The sequence below is a fragment of the Ictalurus punctatus genome, chromosome 4, assembly GCF_001660625.3.
Source record: "Ictalurus punctatus breed USDA103 chromosome 4, Coco_2.0, whole genome shotgun sequence".
Taxonomy (NCBI): domain Eukaryota; kingdom Metazoa; phylum Chordata; class Actinopteri; order Siluriformes; family Ictaluridae; genus Ictalurus; species Ictalurus punctatus.
Genome location: NC_071284.1, coordinates 32,095,938 through 32,123,323, shown reverse-complemented (window position 1 = coordinate 32,123,323; position 27,386 = coordinate 32,095,938). Strand labels below are relative to the sequence as shown.

The window sequence follows — 27,386 nt, the reverse complement described above, 5'->3', positions numbered from 1 at the left end:
CTTTACATACATATACTTATTATAATCGGTACGTGTAACTTATTGCATATCAAAATCATTGCAAACGAATTGAATTAAATAGTAGTTGCTGTTAGAACACTAAGAAATGTTATCTTTGATTAGTTCTTTTTTCTGTGTGCAGTGTGTGTGCATGTGTGTGTGTGTGTGTGCGTGTGTGTGTGTGTGTGTCCCTGTGCATGAACTTACTCATGTGTGGCTTTGCTTGTGTTTATGTCACCCTTTTTTTTGCCTCCAGAGAGCCTTTTCATTAATCTGCATCTATAAAGTTCTGTTGTTATCATGTCATCACAGGGGTGCACAGTCTGTGCTGAGTAGAGGTCAGGATGCTGGTGTTCCATGTCCTGACCTTGCTGCTGTCTCTCCTCTGGCCCACACGCGCTTCCTCCGAGGATAACTGTCAGCACTGGCAGGACCTGGACTCGGCGGTGGTCCATAAGGAGGGCCAGGTGATCCTGGCTGCCATGTTTCCCATCCATTCTAAAGGTGTAGAGCAGGAGCTGAACTTCATGAGTACACCAGACAAGAGGAAATGCAGGGGGTAAAAACTTTTGTCTGTGAAAAATTCACTTTGTGCTTCTGAGACATTGTTGGGTTTTTTTTTTCTTTTCCTTCCATGGTTTTATATGACTGAAGATGATGATCTTGATGTGTTGTAATGTCATGTCATTTTTGTACCAGTGTTTGTTTTGGACATCATTCATCGGTTTTGCTAAAAAAAAAATACACAATGACAATTATATATTTTAGCCCAAGTAACCCTAATAACATTTTTATGTTGATTGTGTCTTGTTTCTTTAGGTTAAACCTGCGTGCATTACGCTGGTCTCAGGCCATGATCTTCTTCATAGATGAAATTAATAGAAATCCTGTGTTGCTGCCCAACATCACTCTGGGCTACAGGATTTATGACACGTGTTGGACAGTGGCTTTGTCTGCAAGAACTGCCTTGTCTGTGGTCTCTCAGCCACTGAAGACGAACAGCACAGGGTCATGTTCATCCCCTAGCATCCCTCTTGTCATAGGAGACTCAGGATCCAGCCTATCTATAGCTGTCTCCAGACTGCTTAATCTGTTCAAGGTCCCACTGGTGAGAGCATCGCTGTGCAGAGTAAAGTGTGTTTGAATGTGAAACATGTTCTGTCTGGATCATCTCACTGCTTATTTTTCTTCCTCTGCTTCTTTTACACTTCATTTTGCTCTGAATAATTTTTTTTTAAAAATGCAATATATAATTGCAGTAGACATAATAATGGTACCTAGATAATTAATACAGCGTATGTGTTATCGTCTGGGAAAACTCGTCATGTGTCGCTATGGCCGTGGTATTTTCAGAGTACAGTGTGTCTGAATATGCAAAAGACGGTGAAACATGTTCTGTCTGGATCATCTCACTGCCTGGTTTTCTTCCTCCTTCCTCCTTTTTATTTTTATTTATTTTATTTTTTTTTATTTTACACCGAATGTTTAATTGATTATGGAAAACCCATGATCATGTATTTTTCACATGTGAGTAATATGTAATCACACATGAGAAGCATGTGACGGTGCGTGATGTTAAGCCCTGAAATTGCACATATGAACTTGTATGCAAACACAATATGTGATCACATGCGGGAAAATTGACACAAATCATGTGTATGAATTCATATTAAAATAACACGAATCAATGGAAAAACCACATACAAAAATAAAAAGCATGAAAAATGTGCGAAGGGTGAAAAATAAAAAGCATGTGATACAATACAGTACAGGTCAAGCAACAAATATGTGAAGTGTTTATAAAACCAGTGATTTTACACAGTTCACATGTGAAGTTCAGAGGACTTTTCTGTCTTTGTATGAGGAGTCAGAAAAGCGAGTTATTTTCACAAAGAATTCTGATTAATTGGAACTACATCTCTAAATATAAACAAAGCAAGGCATTATTGCTTAACTGTACACTGTCGATTTTTCTTGTCTCTGTCTGAATTCCCAGATCAGTTACTTTGCCTCTTGTGCTTGCCTGAGTGACAAAAAGCAGCACCCTTATTTTTTTCGTACAATCCCTAGTGACACTTACCAAGCCAGCGCTATGGCCCGCCTCGTCAAGCACTTCGGCTGGACCTGGGTGGGCACGTTTGGTGCCGACGATGCTTATGGACGTACCGGCATTGACATGTTCACAGCTGAGGTGACAAATCTTGGTGCATGTGTGGCCTTTCGGGTCATCATTCCCAAAGTCCCCACTCAGCAACAGATCAATGATATTGTGAAGACGATTAAAGGCTCCACTGCACGTGTGCTTATAACCTTTGCCACTGAAGAAGACATGGAGCCTGTGGTGGAGGAAGTGGTAAGACAGAATGTAACCGGGAGGTTGTGGGTAGCCAGTGAGGCCTGGGTAACCTCCACCCTTATATCCAATAAATATCCCTTGCTCAGTGGCACTATGGGTTTCGCCATACGCCGAGCCGAGATCCCTGGCCTCAAAGACTTCCTAGAAAGTCTGAAGCCTTTCACTACGCCTTATAACCCATCTGCACGGGAATTCTGGGAAACAGAGTTTCAGTGCTCCTTTAATACAAGTGTTCCAGTTGGTTCCATGGCTGATCAGGTCCAGTATAACCGCACTTGTACTGGAGAAGAAAGAATTCAGGACACTGAGACAATCTATAATGATGTGTCCCAGCTCAGAGTGACCTATAACTTACACAAAGCGGTGTATGCTGCAGCACACGCGCTGCACAACTTGCTTATGTGCCAGATACAGGAGAGCAGTATTGAGAAGGAACTCTGTCCAGATATCTACAGTCTACAGCCCTGGCAGGTATTGCTAAACTCAGTCTTTATTTCTATCTCCAATGACACAAGGGCTTAGAATTGTATAGTGAAGAAATGTTCCCCTATTCATTTCTGTCTGGCTTTTTAACAAGGTGATAAAGTACCTTAAGGAGGTGAACTTTACCAACACGTTTGGGGATGTTGTAAACTTTGATAAGTACGGAGACCCTGCAGGATCTTATGATATTGTAAACTGGCAGAAGGGGCCAGGAGGTGGGCCGATGAAGTTTGCTACCGTCGGACGTTTTGACTCATCTCTCCCTGCCGAGCAGCAACTAGTTCTCTACCAGGACACCATCTTGTGGCCAGGTGGATCCAAGGAGGTAAAATTATTTGTTTAGATTCATTCAGATTGACAGGCACAAATCACACAGAATTCAAAGCTGACAACATTCTTCATTCAGTGAGATTGTCCTAAAATATAAACTGGTTATTGTTGGAGAAGCTTCTGTACTAAATCTCTGTCACCGTCTCAGCTGCCAGTGTCAGTGTGCTCACCCAGCTGCCAGCCAGGCTACAGGAAAGCCCCGCGCAAGGGAGAACCCATTTGCTGCTATGACTGCGTGCCCTGTGCAGAGGGTAGCATCAGCAACGGCATAGGTATGTTATCAAATCCTTGAGTGGTTGTAAAGCTAATGCCCAGTTTAGTGTTAGCTTGCCAGACTATAGTTAATTCTCTTTAATTTCTTTAATCAGATCTGATCAGGTGCTAAATCTGTGCTGTGACCCTGCAGAACTGATATTTTTGTGCTGCAGAAAATTTCACAGTAACATTACATTAACACAACACAAAAACACTGCATCAGCCATTAAAAAAAGGTTATTCATGGAGTTATGGGGGAAAAAAGCCATACAAAACAATATGTATATCTCTCTATATCATAATATCTTATAAAGTGAAACTTGCTCCCACATAATTATTATTTAATAAATCAAATATGGATTTCCTGGTGAACATTATTTTCCCATCTTAAAAGTTCTGGGAAAATCTGTCGCTGCGGCTGAATTCCAGCCAGAAATTATGTAAATCATTTTTTTTTTTTAATTAATTTTATTTACTTTCTATACTTGCTTAGGCTTTCGGAAGGATCATGTTAGGTTTAATGAACACAGCTGTAAATTGACTGTACTGTAGGCTATGAACAAAGATAGGTATAATTTAGTTGTTGTTTATTATGTGTTAAATGAAATGCCCCTTAAATCAATTGTTCAGTGTGTTGCCTTCTTTCAGTGAAACTGGAATGAAACCATAAACCAGAACTCTAAAATGCTAGAACGTTTAGTTGAGCTCCATGCAAAAGAGGAACATGATTTCGGTCACATTTCTATTATATGTACTGTGTATAAAATACTACCATGTGAAGGGGTTTCACAGGCCGCCACATCAATGTTTGAAATTACTGCACGCACACCATGACGCTCTTTAAACTTATTTACCTTTGCTCTCAGATCAGCCAGAGTGCACGCTATGCCCCGAGGACCTCTGGTCCAACCCACAACGTGACAGCTGTGTCGACAAACAGATTGAGTTTCTGTCCTACACTGAGGGTTTTGGTATGGCCCTTGCAGCCACGTCTATCCTGGGTGTAGCTGCTACAGTGACTGTAGCTGTCATTTTCATCCTTCACCGAGATACACCTTTGGTGCGGGCCAACAACTCAGAGCTGAGCTTCTTGCTACTGATATCACTTTCTCTCTGCTTCCTGTGTGCCCTCACTTTTCTAGGCCAGCCATCTCGCTGGGCCTGCCCACTCCGACGCACAGCCTTTGGTTTGACCTTTGCGCTATGTCTCTCCTGCCTGCTCAGCAAGACACTGGTGGTTCTCATGGCATTCAGGGCCACACTGCCTGGCAATAACACAGCACGCTGGTTTCGGCCCCCTCAGCAGCGATTCGGTGTGTTCGTCTGCTCCGCCATACAGTGTGCCGTTTGTGTGGCTTGGTTGACCACAAATCCGCCCTATCCGGTGAAGAACACATGGCTGTACCGGGACCGGATCATCTTAGAATGCCACCTTGGTTCAGTGGCACTGTTCTGCTGTGTGCTTGGCTACATTGGCTGCATGGCTGCTTTTTGCTTCATCTTAGCCTTTCTGGCTCGGAAACTGCCTGATAACTTTAATGAAGCCAAATTCATCACATTCAGCATGCTCATATTCTGTGCAGTATGGATTGCCTACATACCAGCTTATGTCAGCTCTCCTGGAAAGTTCACAGTTGCAGTAGAGATATTTGCTATTTTAGCATCCAGTTTTGGGGTCCTCTTGTGTATATTTGCCCCAAAATGTTACATTATTATCTTTATGCCTGAAAAGAATACTAAAAAATATGTTATGTCTCAAAAAGGTGGGAGGTGATCATTTTTTTTATGTTTTATTATTTATTTCTTTTCTTTCTTTTCATACATTTTAGGGCTTGGCTTGTGACCCTTGTCCTATTACCTGATACAATTCTGTAACTGGAAAAACATGGGAGAGGAATAAACAAGAATATTGAAAATATTTGCGTATTAAATTTATATGTATTAAAAATAGCTTTAAATGGTACTTATGAAGATATATGGGGGTTATAATTCTATTTAAGTGTTATAGTACTCATGTTATTTTAATTAAATCAATACAGTTTTTTTTCCAGCTGATTTTAGCCTACATTTAATTCAATCTTAGTAGAACTCTCATGAAAATGATCAAATATTATTATTATTATTATTATTATTATTATTATTATTATTATTGCCTTTTCACCTGGACCTACTTGTGAAACTGGTGCTTTCTGTTTCTACCACAAGGGGGCACTGGTGTTACAGTGTGATTCAGTAACAACCAAGCCAACTCAATTCTACCCAGCATACAACCCATATAAAGAATCAGAATAAAAGCGTCAGATACAAATCACTCACTGAAGTGTCAAGAGGCTGCCTGGTGTGAGGTGAAAGTCACGACACAGTCCTCTGCTCTGTGCTCTGCACATCATTCGTAGGTTTAGGGGTTTAGGAATAGTGGTGCAAATCTAAAACACTCGGCATCTGTTTTGCAAATGTGAACCGAGTTATGTCGAAACACCTTTGTTCCTTTTGAAGACTTTTGACGTCAAAATGAAATTGAAGACATATAATGCAACATTTAATGGCAAAGATCTGTTCTAGGAAACTCCAGCAGCTTTCACATTACATTTCACTGTGTTGCCTTGCAAAATTACCTCTGGAAACCAAAAGTCAAGCTAGATAGTAAGGTTAAAACTAGGGATGCATCAGTACCAATACTGGTATGGTGTAACCCTTTAATATTATGCTCATTTACTCATACTTTTGATTAAGAAATGCTTTGATACTATAATGCGATACTGATACTATATGATTAAAGGCAAGTGTACGCTGTCATGCTAATATACAGATTACACGATATAACAGCGATCTGGATATATTTCACAATTAATGATGGCAATCAAAGAAAAGTAGACTGTAAACTGAGCTCTGTGAAAATATCAAGAACAGGAATAAGTAACCTAATAAAACATATTAAATATAAAGCGCAGTATAAGGAGTTCATAACTAGCTGCACAGTGCCGCAAGCAACAATGAAGCAAATGCTAGCTAGATTTTAAAAAATGTCTACAGACAAGGCTAGGTGATGGAAAATGACAGCTCTCAACTCATTATAATGGTCTTAATGATCAGCTCTCAGTCATTGACGAGTAACTCCAACACTACGAACATAAGAAAAAATTGCTTCACTTATAGCTGTACAGAAACGCTTTTCCCAAGTGGAAGAAAAGCCACTTTTCTTCAGTGCAACCATACTAAATCCAAGTTAAATCATATTCATACTCAGTCTGAAAAAAAAAGGAATTGATAAATGCCTGGCTGAATCCATGAAAATACACTTATCACAATAATAAATTACACGTATAACAAAAATTTAAATATCAAGGTCAATTGGCTCTTACGAAGTATCTATACTCACTCACTTGCGAAGTCTTACAGAGAACTTCACTCACACAAAGTGTACATGTAAAAGTGTGCTTTTCAGAAAATTCCCATTTCCTTTTTCACACATTTTACACAAGTGGAAAATTTACTTATAAATGTAGTTCAATGTGTTTTCACATGTGATTTGTCCAATGATTCATTTTATTTGCACGCATTAACTTATCAAATATTATTCACATGGTACCATATTCAGAGTCCAAAAGTTACGTCGTTATTTATGCAATTAAAGTTATGCATATTCAGAGATGGGTTTAGTACCTGCTTAAGTCAGTTCACTGGGTGTACCACCGAGATTAGAAAAATGACCTATAATGTTGCTTTTGTGAATGTGATTACTTTTTACCTTTACGAAAAATGCATTTAATCCCAGAAGACTGTAAGCCATATAGACAGTAAAAGACAGTATGTGCAAAAAATTTTATAATTCAATTTCAAGACCCAGTCAACACACAGCAATTTTCTGACAAAATTCTACACTTTAGGTGACACATTCTTAGTCAGAAGTAGCAGTGTTTGAGACAGTAGAGTCAGATGAGTCTCCTTGGCCCAATTGATCAGGTATCTTCAGTGTAAAATGCTAAATGCTGCAAATTATGTGAGCCAATACCCATGGACATATCTGCATTTCACAGCTCGACATTAGCTTGCTAGCTGAATGTGCTAGCCAGATCTTTTTAAAGCTCTGCGTTAAACTTAAAATGTCACTTTGATGTTCAGTAGCGATTGCCTGTTGTGTTAAATACATCTATGTTCTGCTTTAGCCTATAAGGTAATGTTCAGAATAACAGAATAAGGGGCATTTCGCTAGATGGCTACCTATGTAGGTAGACACGTCCATAAATTAACATGAACTAGCTAGCTAACAAACCTACAGTATCAAGCTAGTGAACCCTCAACAGCATTTGGCTAAGTTACCTGGCTAGCTGACATGATCTTTCTTTATATGCTGTTGTTAATGGAGGTGGTGTTTACTCTGGCATAGCTCACTTGGTTAGTTAACATAATTGTTCAAAAGTGCAGATATAGAACATTTTTAGAGTATTCAATTAGAGACATGTAAAATAAATAAATGAATAAAGGGGGTGGGGGGAGGGGTAATGCTGGACACAGCTGGACACTTTGGCGCCTTTCCCTGCTGATCAGCATTTCACTCTCTTCCTGTACATCACATGTTATATACAACACCTATATTTGTGTTTTGGGGGAAAACAAGGTTCATGGTCACACATTTTATGGGAATTTGACTGCCTCTCCAGCTGATACTTTGAACTGTCCAGAAACAGATACTATCCAAGGACAGTTTTTACTGTCCTTATTCTAGCCATAACTCAGCCGTGTGTGCCAACCAGATGTGAGCTTTATTAGCATCATGATTCTGAATTTCAGCGAAGCCAAACTGAAGTTTGCTATTAAAACTCAGACATTAGGTTGAGCCACACTTTGCTTGTAAAATAAACATACTTCAGCTTCACGCATGCATCTATCACATAACATATGTTTATGTCTGCATATCTATCAACAAAACCAAAATTCTGGTACGACATTGAAACTGTAAAAGAAAGTTTCTTTTTTTAAGAAGATAGACAAAGATCTTTTAAAGTCTTTTAAAAGATAGAAAGGAAATGTTCAAGATTCAAATATTCAATATTCAGGATTCTGCACAATTTTTAGGTCACTTTTTAATTTTAAGCACATTTGTGACACTGACCATGTTGACTCCTTTGCTCAGAAAAGTCAGATTTTCCTTGAGTCTTATCCCTTCCGTAGAAATGTGTACAGAAAAGACTCATCCATCCATCTTCTATACTGCTTATCCTTTTCAGGGTCACGGGGAACCTGGAGTCTATCCCAGGGAGCATCGGGCACAAGGCGGGGTACACCCTGGACAGGGTGCCAATCCATCAGAAGGCACAATCACATACACACTCACACACCCATTCATACACTACGGACACTTTGGACACGCCAATCAGCCTACCATGCATGTCTTTGGACTGGGGGAGGAAACCGGAGTACCCGGAGGAAACCCCCACAGCACGAACCCCCGACCCCGGAGGTGTGAGGAGAACGTGCTAACCACTAAGCCACCGTGTGCCCCCAAAAGACTCAATTCAAATCAATTTTATTTTATTTATATACTGGTTTTAACAATGGACATTGTCACAAAGCAGCTTCACAGAAATCTAGATATAAGCTTTAAATTGATACATGTATCCTTAATTAACAAGCCAGAGACAACGGTGATAAGGAAAAGCTCCCTGAGGAGGAAGAAACTTTGGGAGACTCAAAATGGAACCCATCATCATCATCTGGGTGACACCGAATAGTGTGATTATAAATAATTTCTCTTATATAACTGTATATTATATAGTCAAAAAGTGCTAACTGTGTTACCAGGATCTTGAGTATGAACATCAGAGTCATTCCTCAATTCATTATTGCTTTAACTTTAAGAGTTTTGTATCAAACTCAAGTTATTACCTGTTCAATGATGAAGACTTCACACTGATTGGCTTGATCTAATACATGACTTCAGATACTTGATGGATCGTGTATGGTACAAAAGCGTGTTGAGTCCATGCCAGCTCAAGTGCCCACTACCATTAAAGCAAAATACTAAGAAATTCAGAAACTCATGTACATATTTCTAAAATTCTACATTTCAGTCATGTAAATGCAGATAGCATAGCTTGCATAGCTACATATTATATCATGGATACATTTATAGAGCGTTAGAGCAAAAAACGCGTTATCACCATTTGTTAGTACTGTAGATTTTAATCACAGTTGAAGAAAGAATGGAAGAGTGATGCAGGGTTACCGGCTTAAACCAGGCCTAATACTGCATTTCTCTCATTTTCTACTATAGATGGGTCATGTAGGACTCTTCGTATCTCACTGTCTATCGCCTGTGATATTCTAACCAGGAGCAACAATGAGACCATTCAGGGTGACTTTACTGGGGTCATTGTTTAGTCCTACTGGGTCAGTAATGACTGTGAGGCACTCAGCATTGAAGTGACTCCTGATTATCTACAGCACTCTGAAGTGGGGCTGAATAGGCACTCTATCAGATCATGGCAGTGGAAAAAATGTTTAGTCTATGTCAGCAAGACACAGCAGGGACAAGAGGAGTGTTTGTGCAAGGTTTGCTTCACGTGGGGTTTTGGTTGTCTGTTGAGGAGTAGAGGGAACAGAAAGATGAGAAAATATATTATATGTACAAAAAAAATACGCTTATGTCTGATGTTTATTTATTCACATGAATTACACATGGAAATGGCAGTGTATGCATTCAGCACAAATTTAGCAATGTGATGCCTTAGAGTAGCATAATCTATAAATCTGCATAAATGTCATGACTTCTGGAAAACTCTGCAAGAAAGTCTGTAATTATTCCTCCTATTTGGACATCATGTTCTTTTTTGTGTTCTTATCTGGTCTGAGTAGGATGATGTAACACTTTGGGGCAAAGATACACAGCAGAAGGCCGTAACTTGAAGCTAGGATGGCAAAGACCTCTACAGCTACCGTGTACTTGCCAGGAGAGCTGACATACGCTGGAATAAATGTGATCCACACAGCACAGAAGATCAACATGCTAAAAGTGATGAACTTTGCTTCATTGAAATTGTCCGGAAGCTTCCGTGCGAAGAAAGCCAGAAGGAAGCAGACAGCAGCCAGGAGGCCGATGTAGCCCAGAACCAGGGAGAAACCTGCCACTGAGCCTACTGCACATAGCAGTACCACCCGTGCGCCAAGCTCACCCCCTGCACTTTCAGTGGGCAAAGGTGGTGCCAGAACCAGCCAAAACACACAGATCCCCACCTGTATCAGCGTACAGAGGAATATACCTGCCCTCTGCTGAACAGGACCAAAGTATCTCATCATATTTGAGCCCGGCAGAGTTGCTCTGAAGGCTACTAACACCACCACTGTCTTACTGAGCACACAAGCCAGACACACCACAAAACTGATCCCAAACAGTGTATGGCGTAGCATGCAGGACCAAGGTGCCGGTCGGCCAATAAAAGCCAGTGCACACAGGAAACAAAGGGAGAGTGACAGCAACAGCAGGAAGCTCAGTTCAGAGTTGTTGGCACGGACCAGCGGTGTGTCTCGATGATGGAAAAAGGCAGCCAGGACGGTAATGGTAAGAGCTGCTCCAGCAGCCGAAAGCACAGAGAGGATGATGCCCATATTATCTTGAAAGGACAGGAACTCCACTATCATTGGGATGCACTCTGTCCGGTCAGTGTTAGACCAGAACCTCTCGGGACACTTGGTGCACTCTGTAGAGTCTAGAAAGAAACATGCAGATATTAAATTTCGCCATTAACATTTTAGCACAGGTAACATTTTTAATTCTTGATAGTTGAGGCTTGAACTCTGAAAGTTGGCAGTTAAATGAGAGCGTGTATGTTATGATGTTTTTAATCACGGGTAATACAATAAAATGCAGAGTGCCATAAATAATTATGTTTATTTTTAATAATATTCTCTATAAACAATTCTTCCACCATGCAGTGTATTACGTTAACAGTAAGCTTTGGTTGCTAAGCGACATAATGGACAAATATTAGGGTGTTCTATGCTAAGAACAGTGGATTAAGTTGAATGGTTTTAGATTAATACAGAATTCATTTATTGTGATGTGGGTGTTATCCACGTTTTAACACCAGATTATGAAATTTTCTTGTATTCCTTGTCATTGTACATTACCAATAGCATTGCTGATCTCCCCTGATGCACATGGTATACAGTCATAGCAGCAGACAGGCTTTCCTTTCTGCACAGCTTTTCTGGTGCCTGGAGGACAGCTCTCACTGCACACAGACACCGGGACCTGAATATCAGACGGAGAAATCTCTAACTTTTAAGAAATGTTCCAAATGTTACATATCAGCATGTACAGTCAGCACAAAAGAGAAGAAACTGACAGACTGCTATCTTTAGCACCAAATATACACATATCATATCATTCATTTTCATGTGAAGGATAAAGTACGCATAAGGCGAGGTAACTACAGCATTTATATCCCACATTGATCATTCGATAGAGATCTGTTTCTCTGGCAGTCATGATAATTAGGTTCTGCAGTCAAAATGTCTTGATAGATTGGTTCTAGGCTATGCATTCGTCAGTGCGATACAGTTTATTTTGTTCCTCTGCCTGCTAAAATCACATTACAGCTCTATTAATAGCTCTGTACAAATAGTAATTAATTCTCAGCAATAGCTGGGTGACAGGTTAACGTCATCTTTTTAGCTAAAATTTATATGAACATTTATTACAGAGAAACAACCACCACATTTTTACCATGCCACCCCAGCCTCCTCCCCAGAACATTTTCCCGAGATCCAGTTGAAAGTCCTGCTCAGGTCCTTTCACTGCATCAAAACGGCCCACTTGCATGAATTCCACTTTTCCTTCAGCCCCTAGATGCCAGTTAATGATGTCATATGAGGCAGCTGGATCCCCGTTTTCATCAAAATAGACCTGCTCACCCACTGGTGTTGTAAACTGTACAGCCTTTAGATAGTGTAGAAGCTGACAACAAACATTCATAACAATAAAAAAAAACTCTTTAGACAAAGTATAAAGATATACATACATATATATACACACACACACACACACACACACACACACACACACACACACACACACACACACACACATACATTTACCTGTTTGGGTCTTATTGACTTAGTATCAGGACATTCTCCATTCCCAAAAGGTCCTTTGCCAGGCTGACATGCCAGCATGTCCTGAATAGCATTTGCAATAGCATACACAGCCTTATACACATTATAATTTATATCAAAGTAGGTTTCAACTTGTTCTTTAATTTTATCCAAGCTTGTGCATTGGGGTTTGGGAAGTCCTGTTTGGGTTTGCTCCTCAAATTTGCATCCAAACAACTCCTCCCAAACACTTTGCACCAGTGGCTCTTTAGGGTACTCTTCTAGGTTCAGCTGGGTCAAATAGGAGCCCAAACCCTGGATATCAACCTGCCTCAGAGCAAAACCAAGAGTCCCACCCAAGCAGGCAGGACTCAAAGCAGCATGCTGGCTGGAACTACTCCAAGCTTCAGTAGCTATCCACTGTCTATCGCACACATTCTGTCTTATCACTTCCCTCAGCAAGACCTCCATATCAGGACTGATAGCAAAGGTCACAACTACCCAAGCTTTAGAGCTCTGGATTCTCTCTACAATTCTTCTCATCCTGTTTGGTGCAAAGGACTTGGGAATGATCTCCAAGTAGTCAATGCATACACCAGAACCTTGCAGTTCCTGTTGCAACAGCTGCACACCACTTTTTCCATATACATCATCTCCAGATATGACACCCACCCAGGTCCAGCCCATCAGGCGCAACAGACGGGCCATGGCTTTGGCCTGAAAGGCATCGCTGGGAACAGTGCGGAGAAATGTGGGATACTTAGTGCGATCACTGAGACATGCACAAGAAGCAAAGTAGCTAACCTGGAGAGATTAAACACAGAGACAAATTAGAAACAAAGCATCATCAGCTTTAAAGGAAAATAGTGCATACTTTGTCAATTTGCCATTTACCATAGGAATGTCAAAAACACCCAAGGTATCAGCCACAACTATGGAAGCAGAAGAGCGTGCATCTCCGATAATAATGGGCACGTTGGGAGCCATGGTGCACTGTTCCCCAGACACTGTCTCCACCTGCCCAGTCACTAACGCCAGCGCAGCACTCAGTGTACTGCTCTCGGCCAAGCATGTATCTGCAGCCAGGTAGCCCAGCGTGAAGTTGGGCAACAGAAATGGGTTCCGGTTAATTTCCTCCACTGTGAAGATCATGGTTTGGAGCCAACCATATGATCTCAAGTCAGCCCTGAGTCAGAGAGAGATTATCAACAATAATAACAAGATCATAACAATAATAACAAAGATAGCAATGCTTATATTTACAGAAAGAGAGTTGCATCAGGCTCTATACTCACGCCTGACAACGCGCTCCCTGCACTCTGTGTGTGAACATCTGGTCAGGTTCAGGGGCATCAAAATGAACAGGAAAGAGACCTCCAATAATTACATCACCTTCCTTATACAGGGTCCCAGAGATGGGCCTGGTCTGAAGAGTACAGAAGAGACCCACAGAGTGTACCCAGACTGGCCCGGTTATGAATCCCAGTGCCCACAGCCAGGCATCCACAGCCATCACCTGACCACAAAGATACAGAGAGAGACAGATAGAGTGGAAGGAAGAGAAATGCAGGGCCTTACATCTCCTGCAGAGAGAGAGAGAGAAAGAGAGAGGAGATGTGTCTCCCATTTAATAGAGGTAAATTTGCCCAGAGCGAAAAAACATTTGGGATAATTGGAGAAAGTCCAGGTGGAGCGAGAGTAATTTTCCAGGCCTGACAAAACACCGTAGCTAAATGTATTGTTTACAAGGTCACAAATGAATGCTCCTATATAGTGAATACAGTTATAGTAGTTAAAATTAGATTTCACAACCGTATGACAGGTTATATCTACATATACCAAGTGTGTATGAAATATATAGCAGCTGTGTGTTGTTTTTTTGTTTTGTTTTGTTTTTGTTTTTTTAGTAAGACTGCTTCTTGCTCTCAGCCCACAGGGAAGCTAAAAGACAATTACACCAAATTGAACAATCACAGTGATTTCAAGGATAATTTCAGGAATTTTGTGCTGATAATTGGCTGGAGATATTATCCATAGGGAGAAGGGAAGCCCAATGAAGCCCAGCTGAAGGAGTCTCTCCTGGGGCAAGGGAATGGGGCTCCTTCCTCACTATGTGACTGTGTATCAGTCTGATGGAGCCTCTCAAACTACTATACATTTACAGACTACCTTGTAAGTAACAGCCAAAGATCACACTGAAGATAATGGACAGATCTTAATTGAACATTCACACACATATAGATGATCTATAGTGATATCGCAGAATGTCCAATTATTGTCTGATTGCTTAATGTTTGATACAGTTCCTTGCACAAGCATTTACTCCCTTGAGCTTTTCCACATTTTGTAGTGGAACCTGAAATTGAAATGGACTTCACTGGGATTCTATGGCATGAATCTACACAAAAGAGCCAATAAATTGACGTGTGGCGAGAAACATTAAAAAAATTAAATGTTGAAAGTGCATAAGTATTAAATATTCTGGGAAAATATCAATCAGAGTTTGGTTACAAAACAATATACTGTATATAAAACAATGGAGGCCCACCATATAATCCCAATTAAGTTCATTTCAGTTACAGGTCGTAACACTATAAAATAAGGAGAAGTTCAATGGGGGTGAATACTTACGCAAGCACTATATTTATATATGTATTTATATCTATTTCATCTTAAATGAAATTAATAAGGCTAGCATGTGGTGCTCTCACTGCCACGGCCTGGGTTCAATTCCCAGTCTGCGAACCGACCCCAGCCATTGGAGGGTTGCACGAACCTGTGCACTCTCAGTGCTGGTCCCAAGCCTGGAAAATGGGGAGGGTTGTTTCAGGAAGGGCAATCTGGCGTAAAACGTGTGTAAGAAAGAATCAAAATATGCGGACGGGTGATCCACTGTGGAGACCCCAAGCGGGAGTGGCCAAAATTACATGAAATTTTTGTCACACAAAAATGAAGTGGTGTAGACAAATGATAATGAGTTTACATTGGATCTGAATTTGCTCATCTTGCCTGTAATGGGCAGGGGCATGTGTTTTAAATGTGTAAAACCCTTCAGTTTCTGGGCGTGTGTGTGTGTGTGTGTGGTAAATTAAACTGACTTTCAAACATGACATGGTTTATGCAGTAACAGAAATAGATCTTGCTATTCCTGTGTGTTGGAAGAAGTTAGTTTTGTTGTGTATCTGTTGGAAGTCTGTTTACTTTCAATTACACAGGTCGGGCAGGCTAAGAGACAACAACAGAGCATTCTTCTCAAAAAAGAAAAAAAGACCAAGCAAAAATGCAAATGCAAATCAGATGGAAATTTGCATCCCACTCTAACAGCACCCACTTACATTCTGAGCTCAGGTTTTTATGGAGACGTGTTTGCCTCAGATGTTTAAACATGAAGTCAATCCTTTAAAAGTTATTTTTTAGACTAGACTCAGTGGTACTGTTGCAACTGTTTTTTTGTTGTTGTCTTTTTTTTTTTTTTTTTTTTTTTTTTTTTGTATATGGTACATTTTAATGCACTTAAATGTTTGGGAGATCCAAAAAAAGAAATCAAACCTCAGAGATCCAGGGTCCCTGCTTCAATCCTGGTGTCAGGTTAGTCTGTCTGTGTGGCGTTTCACATGTTCTCCCACTATCTGTGTAGGTTTTGCCATGTACTCGGGTTTCCTCCAACCTCCAAAAAGATGCCAGGACATAAATTGCCATTAGGTGCAAATGAACGTGTGTGTGTGTGTGTGTGTGTGTGTGTGTGTGTGTGTGTGTGCATGGTGTCCTGTGATGCACTGGGTGTATTCCTGCCTTTTGCATAATGTTCCCAGGATAGGCTCTGGATCCATCGCGATCCTGACCAGGATAAAGAAAAAATAAGAGAAAAAGAATGATAGAAGGACAAAGAAAGAAAATGAGAATGAGAGACAGACAGAGAGAAAGAAAATGAGAGAGACCGAGAAGGAATAAGAGAAAGAGGAGAGACAGACAGAGAGAAGGAATAAGAGAAAGGGAAGGAGACCGAAAGAACAAAGAAGATAAAGAGAATGAGAGAGATAGACAGAGAGAAAAATATTAGAAATGTTACAAAGATGGAATAAAAATATAAAGACAGGAAGTATGAGAAACCACACCAGGTTTGGGCAAATAAATATAGAGGAAGAGAAAGAAGTACTTTAAAAAAAAAAAAAAAAAACGAGGGATGAAAGTTGACAGAAAAGAGAGGATATGGAGTGCAGCAAAACAGGAATGTACACAGCTCTAGAGAAAAGACATACACAGGAAGGACGAGAGAGGAAAAGAGGAAAAGATGGCCGTGTTGTGATGGTAGCAGGCTGAGCTTGGCATGTTTTGAAAGTGAGTAAGTGAAACTGAGTATGTGATTCTGCTGTGAAATTTTCTTATACTTATTATTATTATTATTATTATTAGTAGTAGTAGTAGTAGTAGTAGTAGTAGTAGTATCATTATTATTATTTTACATCAATCAATCAATCAAATTGTATTCGCTTGTAGACCGGTGGAAATGAAACAAATATTGAGGTTTAATGCTTGCATACTATAACCTGTAAGTTCTTCAGGTCTTCAGTATAACCAAGCTATGAAAGAACCTAAAATATTGAGATTCATGACTGGAATTATATAAATTTCTCCCTTTGACCATGGGTAGCAAGAGCAAGCGTTGATGAAATGAAGTAGTTCTTACCTAGGGTTAGGGTTAGCTAGCCCTAAACCATTTATGTCATCTCATGCAATGAAAATCTACCTGTTTTCTTAATTTACTAAAGAGATGCAGCTGGTGCTTGCACTAATGCAGTTAACTGCCTAGGCCTAATTGGCAAGCTGTTACTCACAATTTAGCACACGCAGGGACCCTAATGAGCAACCTATTGATTACAGACTAGAGAATTAGATTTATTCTTCAAGTGTCATGTTTACTTCTACATCGGAGCTCCATTTCAAGATTTACTAAATCACTGCAACACCAAAGCAAATTTAAATATAAATGGAAAGCCTATAACAATGCAGACACACAGATCTGTCCTAGTCTCCCTGCCTCACATGCTTTCTCTCTCATATTCAGTGCTGTAGTTGGTGTGAAGTGGTTGCTGTTCACTGTTGTGAGTGTTTTTGAGAGTAAAGAAGTAAAGGGTTGTGGAGAGCCAGACACTTCCAAAACACTGAGTGTTAGGAAGGATGCTGTTGCTATGGTGACAGAGGAACCACTGGGCTCTTTTGGCCATTAGCGGTTTTGTAAGATGAGCTTGGCTTGTTTTGGGGCGGTGTGGGTGTATTTAGGTCTCCAGCAAGGTGAAGGCAAATAGGCTTTTGTAACTTGGCTTCTGTAAAGTGAATGTTTGACTACATATATGGTGCCACTTAGCACTGTATGTGGGATGTTCGCAAAGTGTACTGCGATATCAAATTGCCAGCGATTTTGCAGATCTCACGAGTGCCTGAATTTTTAAATCACTTTTTGAGTGCTTTCAGTTCAATTCAGTTAACTCTAATGCTGCTGTCATTATACGTCTATGCATGTTATGTTACATGCACTATAAGACCAAAAGATTGTGTACTCCTGACCATCACACACGTACATGTGCTTGTTGAACGTCTCATTCCAGATTTATAACCCATTTGATGTTAAAATAAGCTCCATTCACCTGGGAAGGCTTTCCACTAGATTCTGGAGCGTGGCTGTCGGGATTTGTGTTCATTCAGCCACAAGAACATTAAGTGAGGTCAGCCACTGATAGATAGGTAGATAGATAGAGTGATAGTCTTTATTGATCACGTATACATTACAGCACAGTGAAATTCTTTTCTTCGCATACCCCAGCATGTCAGGAAGTTGGGGTCAGAGCGCAGGGTCAGTCATGATACAGCGCCCCCTGGAGCAGAGAGGGTTAAGGGCCTTGCTCAAGGGCCCAACAGTGGTAGCTTGGCAGTGCTGGGGCTTGGACCCCTTACCTTCCTATCAGTAACCCAGAGCCTCATCGCTAAGCCACCACTGCTAAGCCACACCATTATTGGGTCGAGAAAGCCTGGGAGCAGTCGGAAGTCATTCCTTGTCTCTTTAAACTATAAGCTGAATCTCTCTTGAAAAAAAAGTTTCCTAATCTGTTTGCACTTATTTTTCATGTTCATACAGTATGTAGTCTGGGTGCTACACTTAGTCACTGGCTGTTGATGTTAGTATATTTTTAAATACTGCAAAGGCATCTTCTGTTTGTCTAACCTGTTTGTCACAAACACAGGAGGTCGGTATGTCTGTCTGTATTTTTTCAGCGAGATTGGTTGTTGCTAGTTGTTGCAGAATGTGTGTGTGACAGATTACAGATTGCTATTATTCTTGGAATTCTGTCAGGTGTGGATTGTAGGCTGCAGTACCCAGCCTCACAGACATGCCATGGCCTTGTGCCATCACATGCCAGATGTCAATAACCCTGCACCCTGCAGGTTCAGCCAGGGATCTGTATATGGTTGGAATCAAGTGAAACAGCAGATGCCTGAAGAGTATAAAGGAGTTTAGCGCAGGGGTCCAGTTTAGAGTTATATAGATACAAATTCTCTGCTTGCCATAAACATCTGTTTTCTCCCTTTATGAGAACTAAAATGCTGATGCTCTCACTCTTTTTTTTTTTTCTTCTCCCATCATTCTTTTTTAATCCACTATTTTAACAAACGTTTTGTCCAGGAATTTGTGTGTGATGTGTTTTAGGGACATATTGTTCTCTACAGTTTATAATATCAATCATTCGGTAGTTTTTAAGATGGCAAGATTTTAGCAGTCTTTTAAGATTATTATTAGTCAGACTGTACGAGATGACCTCACTACAATCTCAGACGAATTCTATAACAGACTATGTGATAATGTGTGTTCTCCATGTCAGATTATACAGTGAAGAGCCTCTAAAAACAGACTCGTGGTTAAAGAAAATTACTACACTTCGGTCGTGTCATTAATCGACACGATCCTGACTCACGCAGGAAAACAGGCTTTCATAAACAAACAGGTTTTCGGTCCAATATGCCTACAGAAATGACACATTTAAAAGGTAAAGGAAGAAAATGGGAACAGAATAGGCCAATAAATGTGATGGAGACATTCTGCCCTCCACTGTATATTGTCCTTTTGTAAAACTTCAGAAAAACTCACCAGGGATTCAGATTAACTTCCATCTATCCATCTTCTATGCCACTTAATCCTTTTCAGGGTCACGGGGAAACCTGGAGCCTATTCCAGGGAGCATCAGGCACAAGGCAGGGTACACCCTCCATCGCAGGGCATAATCACATACACACACTACGGACACTTTGGACATGCCACTCATGCATGTCTTTGGACCCGGACTACATCTCTGGACTGGGGGACTGGGACTCGGAGGAAACCCCCGCAGCACGGGGAGAACATGCAAACTCCGCACACACACGGTGGGAATCAAACCCACCCTGGAGGTGTGAGGTGAACGTGCTAACCACTAAGCCACCGTGCACCCTGAGTCGGAAAAGCAGCAATCTTTCAGGTGTAAGTGACATCATATGAAAGCCAGAAAGTTCTGTTAAAGGGCACCCTGACCTGGCTCAGTTTTCTTCACTCTCATGAATCTTTGTGTTTTACCTTCTTGTGCAAAAGTTGATCACATATCATCATCAACAAGTCATTTGTACTTTTATAGACTTCGGTCATGTTAAACCCTTCATTGGTCAGTGCGATGGTTGGGGGTGATGGGGGTTATCAGAGAGTGGGCTATTAGAAAACGTAGTAGAAACTACATGGGGTTGCAAGTCATGCTGAGTTGTTGGCTTGGTGAAGTACTCATGGAGATATCCATGGCCTGCAGTTCAAATTTCAGCCCTCTCTCTGGCCTGCCATCAACATGCTTGCAAATGTGCTTCTAATCAGGTGTGGGCAGCATGGAGTATATTTAATACCCCTCTAGAGCGCCAGTAAAGCCTGCAGCGAATACAGCACTGGTAAAAATAATAACGTTAAAGTACAACTCCAGCAAATTTCATGAAATAAAAATGTAATAAAAATATGATCTTACACTATAATATCTCTTATTTTGATCATGACTGATTTCAAACAAAAATAAATGTTCCAGTAAAAAAAAAAGTGTGGGTTGGCCTTAGATGTGAGTCGATGACCCTGATATCAGTTCATCCAGATAGCTGTCGAAACAGATCGTACAAAAACATACTCATCTACTGGGCACTAGAGAGAAATCACCGCAAATCAGGCCTTGTTAATGGATAGTTTTCGAGGTCAGGTAGTAGTGGGAGGTTTACTGGTAGGCTATAAATAAGATACCAGAGAACACAGTTGGGATTTTTAAATTCCATGTCTACTGCGGTAGGGAAAATCTATAAAGACAGCTGATTTATATGTCTTAATACATAACCTTTTGCAAAGATCCATATGCGGATGTGGTTTCTTGCTTTGATTCCTGTATGCTTATTCTGTTTTCCTCAACATAACACACAGAACCAGTATGCTTCAGTGTTGAGTACACTCCTTCACACCAAATGCCGACCAAAAATTAAGAAATTGAGCTGTAATTGTTATTTATTGTGCATGTCAAGCATTGCAGTTCACACTGTCTGGAATGTCATTCATTCATTCATTCAGTGAATCCCTCAGAGTGTTAATTTTGTAAATATATCAATACAATATTTGTATTGGTCCATCAGATTATTATAAACAGAATTGTTATTACTGTATATGATGGAATAATCTTAGGGTACCTCCTCATGCATTTCAGCTTTAAAATGAATATTTATGAATATTTATGAAAATTTATTCATTATATAGTAATGTAGATGGTGTTTGAACATGGCGGTATGACAACAGCATAAAGTCAGCTTGAGCTTCTCTTTAAACCCTGTCACAGAACCCAACCATCATGTTTTGTCTCAGAAACTTCGCTCTACTTCGACATTGCCCCCTGCGAGCGCGTGTGCCGGTGTTAACTCCAGCTGAAAAGAGTATGACATTGTTGCATACAAAACAAATTAACAGCATGTCATTTTGTCCAACATGCTACCATCCCACACTTTCTCACACAGATTGTTTGGTCCAAAAAAAAAAAAAAATGCCAGAGATGTAGTGAATTTATGATACATTTTTTCCTGCATATCTGATCATTTTCAGCACAAAAGCATTAGAATGAGAGAGATGATGATGATGATGATGATGATGATGATGATGATGATGAAAGATGCTATTCACTAAAGAAGGATAAGACGGACATTTTTAATTTTTTTTTTACATTGCCAATTTATTAAACAATTTCTATTCTTGAATATGATCTTATAATATTACAAAGTATCTAAATACAGGCATCTGAGGTATATCCGTCTGCGTGGGTACAAGTTGAGATGGATTTCTTCTGAGCAATGCTCAACTGTTTAAAAGATTCGAAAGCAGCAAAAAAAGTAAATGGAGGAACACAAAGGCTCTCAAGAAACAGAGAGAGAGAGAGAGAGAGAGAGAGAGAGAAAATCACTTTCAAGGTTTAGTTTGTTTAGTAGGTTGTTGTTTTTGTTAATCCATAACATACAAAGATTTCAATGAGAAATCCAGTGATTAATTATTCATAGCTTGCCATTAACAGAAGCTCAATACCTGCATGGATAGGTGGAAAAATATCAATCAATGCACAAATGTCTTAGGCACGTGTTAATATACGTGCAAAAAGGCAAGCATGCCAAAAGTAATGGAATGAAATGTATCTAAATATATCAGATTGACTATAATGTGAACTGAACAGTAATAAACTAAACCAAATCTATATTTAGCATGACTAGTCTTTGCTCTTCTCTTGGGTATGCTGTTGTGTCTTTGTCACACTTGCTTCTGTTGCTAAATGTAAAACCAGACACCCTCCATTTTATATATATATATATATATATATATATATATATATATATATATATATATATATATATATATATATATAGTAGTTATATTTAAGCAGAGTTACCATTACCACTGCAACGTGTCTAATAATAGCAGGTCCGAAAGTGTTTTATTCCTATTATACCACAGCAATATAATCATCTAACATTTCTTATTTTTTTAAAGAATGACACGTTAGTTACTTATGATTAAACAAAAAGCAGCATGTCAGAGAGAGAGAGAGGACTTTCCTATGTAGGATGTTACATTGCTGACACTGGAGACTCCTTTCATAAATGTCTCTTTACAGCAAACTTTTTTTTTTTTCAGATCAACGATTATATGCTTACATACTTTTTTGATCCGTTATTGTGTGAAGCGATTATGTGGAGCATTTGCGCTATGATATAAACCTGTGATTTGCGACTACTGTCAGCGCTACTGTTATAGAAAATAAATCAACACCTTCTGAAATTTCAACAGTGCAGTGGTATAATATGTAATCGTTTTTTTGAAAATCTAGGTTTGTCGAATGTAAAAAAAAAAAAAAAAAATAGCTTCACAGTAGCTATTGCAGAAGCCAAACAAGCAAAAAAAAAAAAAAAAAAAAAAAAAATGTGGGGTGCCTAAGACTTTTTTTTTTTTTTTTTTAACACAGTAGTGTACATTTTGTACAACTCAGAAACAAGCCATCAACCATACAACCATACCTGATATCAAACATGTCTTACAAATGCCAATATTTTGTTTTTCTTACAAATATAATACTTTAAAGACACTTGGAGATCCCGCAAGGTCACAGGGTGATAGTATATTTCTTAGCTTCTTTGGCATAAGTAGCAGGTGTTTTTGACAATTAAGCTGAACATGTATACCAATGCTTGGAATTTTGCAACAGACTCTCGTACTGAAAGCACTGGATTATCTTAAGGCAGTCTCTGATTGATGGCATTGATGGTCAATATGTAGAAAGATTTCCCACACTCTTTAACACACACACACACACATACACACACACACACACACACACACACACACCTCGTTTCCAAACACACAATCAATATACCTTGGCATATTAGACATCATATATCAGTTCTAAGTCAAAATATCATTTACTCTGCCAAGTGCTTGTACCATAATACACCAAGCACATATAAATTTATTATCAAATCTATCAAATCAGTGACTAATAATGTTATAAACCTGTAGCCTTTCAACAAAGAATTACTTTTTTTTTTTTTCAAATAAACTTTGACTGCATAAGTATCAATATAACATTCAGTGCAATACAAGCCGTATTATAACTTTTAAGGATTTGTCATTTCTAATACACACACACACACACACACACACACACACACACACACACACACACACACACAGTATATCCCTGTGTCTATATTTAACGTACGTTTTTTAAAAATCATTTACCTTTTCACCTTTCTTGGCCTGTATGGGACATTTTTATAAAATATCACAAATATCATCTAACCAAAGTTCTTTAACGTTGCGATGTTTGAATGTATACTGATACATCTTTAATATACAAAATGCTACTGATCTCCCCGATTCACAGTTTGATTTGATATTAACATAATAAGTTTTTAAATATATGACAATACCTTTACATTTCATCTTGTTATAAACAATAACCGAAGATCACCACAGATCACATGATGATCTATTCTGACTAAAATTAACTGATTGTTACATGTAGGAGTGGACTAAGAGAGCACCCCATGTCTGTACATGATTGCAATGCATTGGTGAAGCCAGGTATTATCTACCCTGTGGAGAACATCAGACATCCCCAGTCTGGGACCGTGGTGGTCGTACAGCCAGAAGAGAGAACTAAGGGCTCTTTAGTTGCCCTTATTGTCCCTGCATGTGGCATGATCACCACACTCGGCACATATTTTCAGGCACCATGTAGTCATTTTTCTGGCACTGGAAAGCTTTGGCAAACTCTGGGAAATTCTGCAATGATCCAAGAACCCTGCAGGCAGAATCAAAACCAGATATTACTCAGTTGTTCGCTTAAAATCAACTCGGAAAATCTAATTCTGAAATGATGGGATGGACTTACCTAAACTTCCCTGGACTATGGACATCAGTTTTAATGGAGTTGACGGCATGTTCAGGTCTATACGTTCCACACCAGACCTGGAGAACCAAAGGAGGCCTCATTTATCATACTGGATACAAATGAACTGATTCATTCATTGTTTGTAGAAGCATTTACTTAAAAAAACGTGGTATTCATTTAGTTCAGGAAAAATTGTATCCTACACGAGCCCTTGATTTTGTGTTATAAAAAGACACACTAATGTGAACCTTGGCTCTAAACAGTATAATTAGCGATGAGGTACTGCAATGTTACATAGGGTTTACGTTGCCAAGTTTAAATCACTTATTTATTTCAATCACACACATGAACGTATATAAAATTGTTACAGACCACCAATTTACTAACCCAGCTGATATCAATCTGCACAGATAGGGGGTGTAATTACTTACGGATTTCAGCTGGTTCCTTGCCTTACCTTGCCTTGGAGAACTGCTTTTTCTTAGTGTGTTCGATACTTATTTCCCGTGTCATTACACTTTATTACACATAACTTTATTTATAGACTTTAGCATTGTGGATTCTTTACATTTCCAGATTTCTTGAGTTAATACTGATGTCTGGTGAAAATTAGATGTGAATAGCCTCATTGGAAGTATATTTACTGAAAAAAAAACCTTGACGCGCCCAATACGTATTTCGCCGACTGTATGTGAAAGCAACCAGTGTGTGTCTATGGTAGTGTGTCTCTGTTGGCTAAATATCTTCATTCTCACCTGAGCAAAGTTTAGGAAGAAGAGTTGCTCATGGTTAAGGTCAATTCCAGGCAATGGAGCTTCCTTTCCATACTTCTTGATGTAGTCCTGGTATGCCTGAAATAAACAGTTTTATGAGAGTAAGAGTATCATAACCCTGAATGTTTCTTTCGTTAGGTTTATTTCAGTTTTCTGTGGATCTGCCCATCTGGTGTGCGGTATGTTGGCACACACACAGTAGTTGCTCGCCAGTTAAGCTTTTGCTTCAGGCCATAGTTAAGACTCCTTCAGTACAACCTGGCTGTGGGAACCCATACAAAACAAGAGCAGGAGAAACTACTTCATTGTGTGTTCCCAAATTATTTCATGTACTACTATGCCAAACATAACCTTAATCAACTAATAATAACAGGGCTAATAAAAAAAATCTCAGCTGGAACTGCATGATATCAGCTATTACTGCTTACAGATGCCAATTTTAAATGCACTGCACTTACTTGATAAGACTGGCGAATACCCCCATTGTCTGCAATATTCTCCCCGAGGGTGTTATTCCCATTAAGCTGAAAATGGGAAAAAGTAAAGGATGAAAAAGAGACGGAAAATAACACTAATTTGAAGCTCTTTCTACATTTTTTTCTGATAAATCCCAGCAGAATTGATTTATCCGAAAACAGCTTGAGAATAACAGCAGAGAAGGCTGGTAACGACTGAGCAGAAGGCAATGGTGATGCAATGACACATACAAGAGAATCTTCTGTGACTTGTTTAGGCCTGACAGGATGATGAATGAGTGTAGCACAAGTGAATACATACACAGAGCTGTCAGTTAGGTAGCTAGACAAACCCGAAGCCTACAATTTCTAGTCACTGTACCCTGAAATAGATTAACTCTCTTCATACATGTCTACTAATTATCCTTTAGCAATTATTTATCAATTATTATTTTTTCTTTTTGTTTGTTTGTTTGTTTGTTTGTTTGTTTGTTTGTTTTGTGCACTATTTTCAACCCAGCAGGAAACCCCCTACTGTGCAAAAGGAGCAAACATGGAGGGGAAAAAAAAGTGTTATTTATCATTGTATTATAACATAAAAACAACAGCAAATGGTATCATGGATTAAGGTTTTTCAATCTATCAACTAAATGCAGTAACACATGAATAAAAATATTAAATAAGGGTTAAGTACTCGTGGTCAGATCAGTGAGTTCCGTGATAAGGCCATACATTTTGTCCATTTGCCAGGTCCCAGGAGAAGCTGCTGTACTGGTCCACAATACATTTCGAGAGTTCCTGGAACTTCTGTGTTGAGGATGAAGTCCACCAGTCCTTCAGGTCTCCATCTTTATCAAAGTTACGGCCTGTTTGAGAATAAATCACTGAGCTGAGACATCAATGTTGGCAACTTGAGGATATACTGGTGTTATCAAAAACATACTGTCACTACTACTATTAATAATAATAATAATAATAATAATAATAATAATAATAATAATAATAATAATTCTGTGTTTACAGAAAAAATTATTCCGTGCCAGTGTATTCACAGTTAACTCTGAACTACATACCAACATAAAGTTAATTTCCCAGAATCCTCACCTAAACAACAAACTACAAACTCAGTCATATGACCTGTCACATGATCATCTACCGTCCCCAGACTTCTAATCACGATATCACCTGTCACCAATCAGCACACTCCCCATAAACAAACCTGGACACTGATTAAATCTTTGATTATTTTATCTCCTAGTGCACTGCTAGTGGTGTAACTGAACCTTTTGGGTGTACAAACTTTTCCAGTATTTTCTCGTAAGTTTTGGTGAATAGCTTTAGAATTAAAAGTAAACAGCTATCAGGTGTGTATGAGATCAGATTCTTTACCATTATCATCAAACCCATGTGTAATCTCATGGCCAATCACCATGCCAATGCCGCCATAGTTGAGGGACCGGGGCTGTCCTTTACCAAAGAAAGGAGGCTGGAGGATACCAGCAGGAAATACTGAGCGAAAAGAAATAGAAAAAGTAGTTATTGTTGTCAAGGAAACTATAAAAAAAAAACAAGTGAGCAATTACTAATACATCTTTTGCTACCTATTTGATTTCTGCTGGATGAATAGAATGCGTTGACCACCGCTGCTCCTGAGATCCACCTTGGGTTTAAA

The 27,386-nt window shown here is 39.4% G+C and overlaps 3 protein-coding genes across 7 annotated transcripts in view; 1 reads left to right on the top strand and 2 right to left on the bottom strand.

Moving 5' to 3' along the window:
* Positions 1-482: 482 nt before the first annotated feature.
* LOC108264091 (extracellular calcium-sensing receptor) lies at positions 483-5,198 on the top strand. The gene is made up of 6 exons (XM_017465393.3): positions 483-559; positions 820-1,108; positions 1,997-2,827; positions 2,934-3,164; positions 3,318-3,441; positions 4,291-5,198. The coding sequence occupies exons 1-6, from the start codon at positions 483-485 to the stop codon at positions 5,196-5,198; spliced, it is 2,460 nt and encodes an 819-aa protein (XP_017320882.3).
* Positions 5,199-10,083: 4,885 nt separating this feature from the next.
* LOC108263974 (extracellular calcium-sensing receptor) lies at positions 10,084-14,602 on the bottom strand. Its single transcript, XM_017465221.3, has 6 exons — positions 13,813-14,602; positions 13,412-13,703; positions 12,521-13,321; positions 12,150-12,380; positions 11,552-11,675; positions 10,084-11,130 (listed from the first exon to the last, which is right to left on the bottom strand). The coding sequence occupies exons 1-6, from the start codon at positions 14,142-14,144 to the stop codon at positions 10,232-10,234; spliced, it is 2,679 nt and encodes an 892-aa protein (XP_017320710.2). The 5' UTR covers positions 14,145-14,602; the 3' UTR covers positions 10,084-10,231.
* An 8,589-nt stretch (positions 14,603-23,191) lies between these two features.
* The window catches only part of LOC124626005 (neprilysin), a 31,808-nt gene continuing 27,613 nt past the window's right edge, over positions 23,192-27,386 (bottom strand). For all 5 annotated transcript variants that reach the window (XM_047153408.2, XM_047153409.2, XM_053678172.1 and 2 more), the window contains 7 exons: positions 27,316-27,374; positions 27,104-27,223; positions 26,447-26,580; positions 25,718-25,783; positions 25,242-25,337; positions 24,487-24,563; positions 23,192-24,396 (listed from right to left, as the gene is read on the bottom strand). In XM_047153408.2, the coding sequence (XP_047009364.1) occupies positions 24,297-24,396; positions 24,487-24,563; positions 25,242-25,337; positions 25,718-25,783; positions 26,447-26,580; positions 27,104-27,223; positions 27,316-27,374 (652 nt within the window). In that variant the 3' untranslated portion in view covers positions 23,192-24,296. The remainder of the gene's footprint in view (positions 24,397-24,486; positions 24,564-25,241; positions 25,338-25,717; positions 25,784-26,446; positions 26,581-27,103; positions 27,224-27,315; positions 27,375-27,386) is intronic.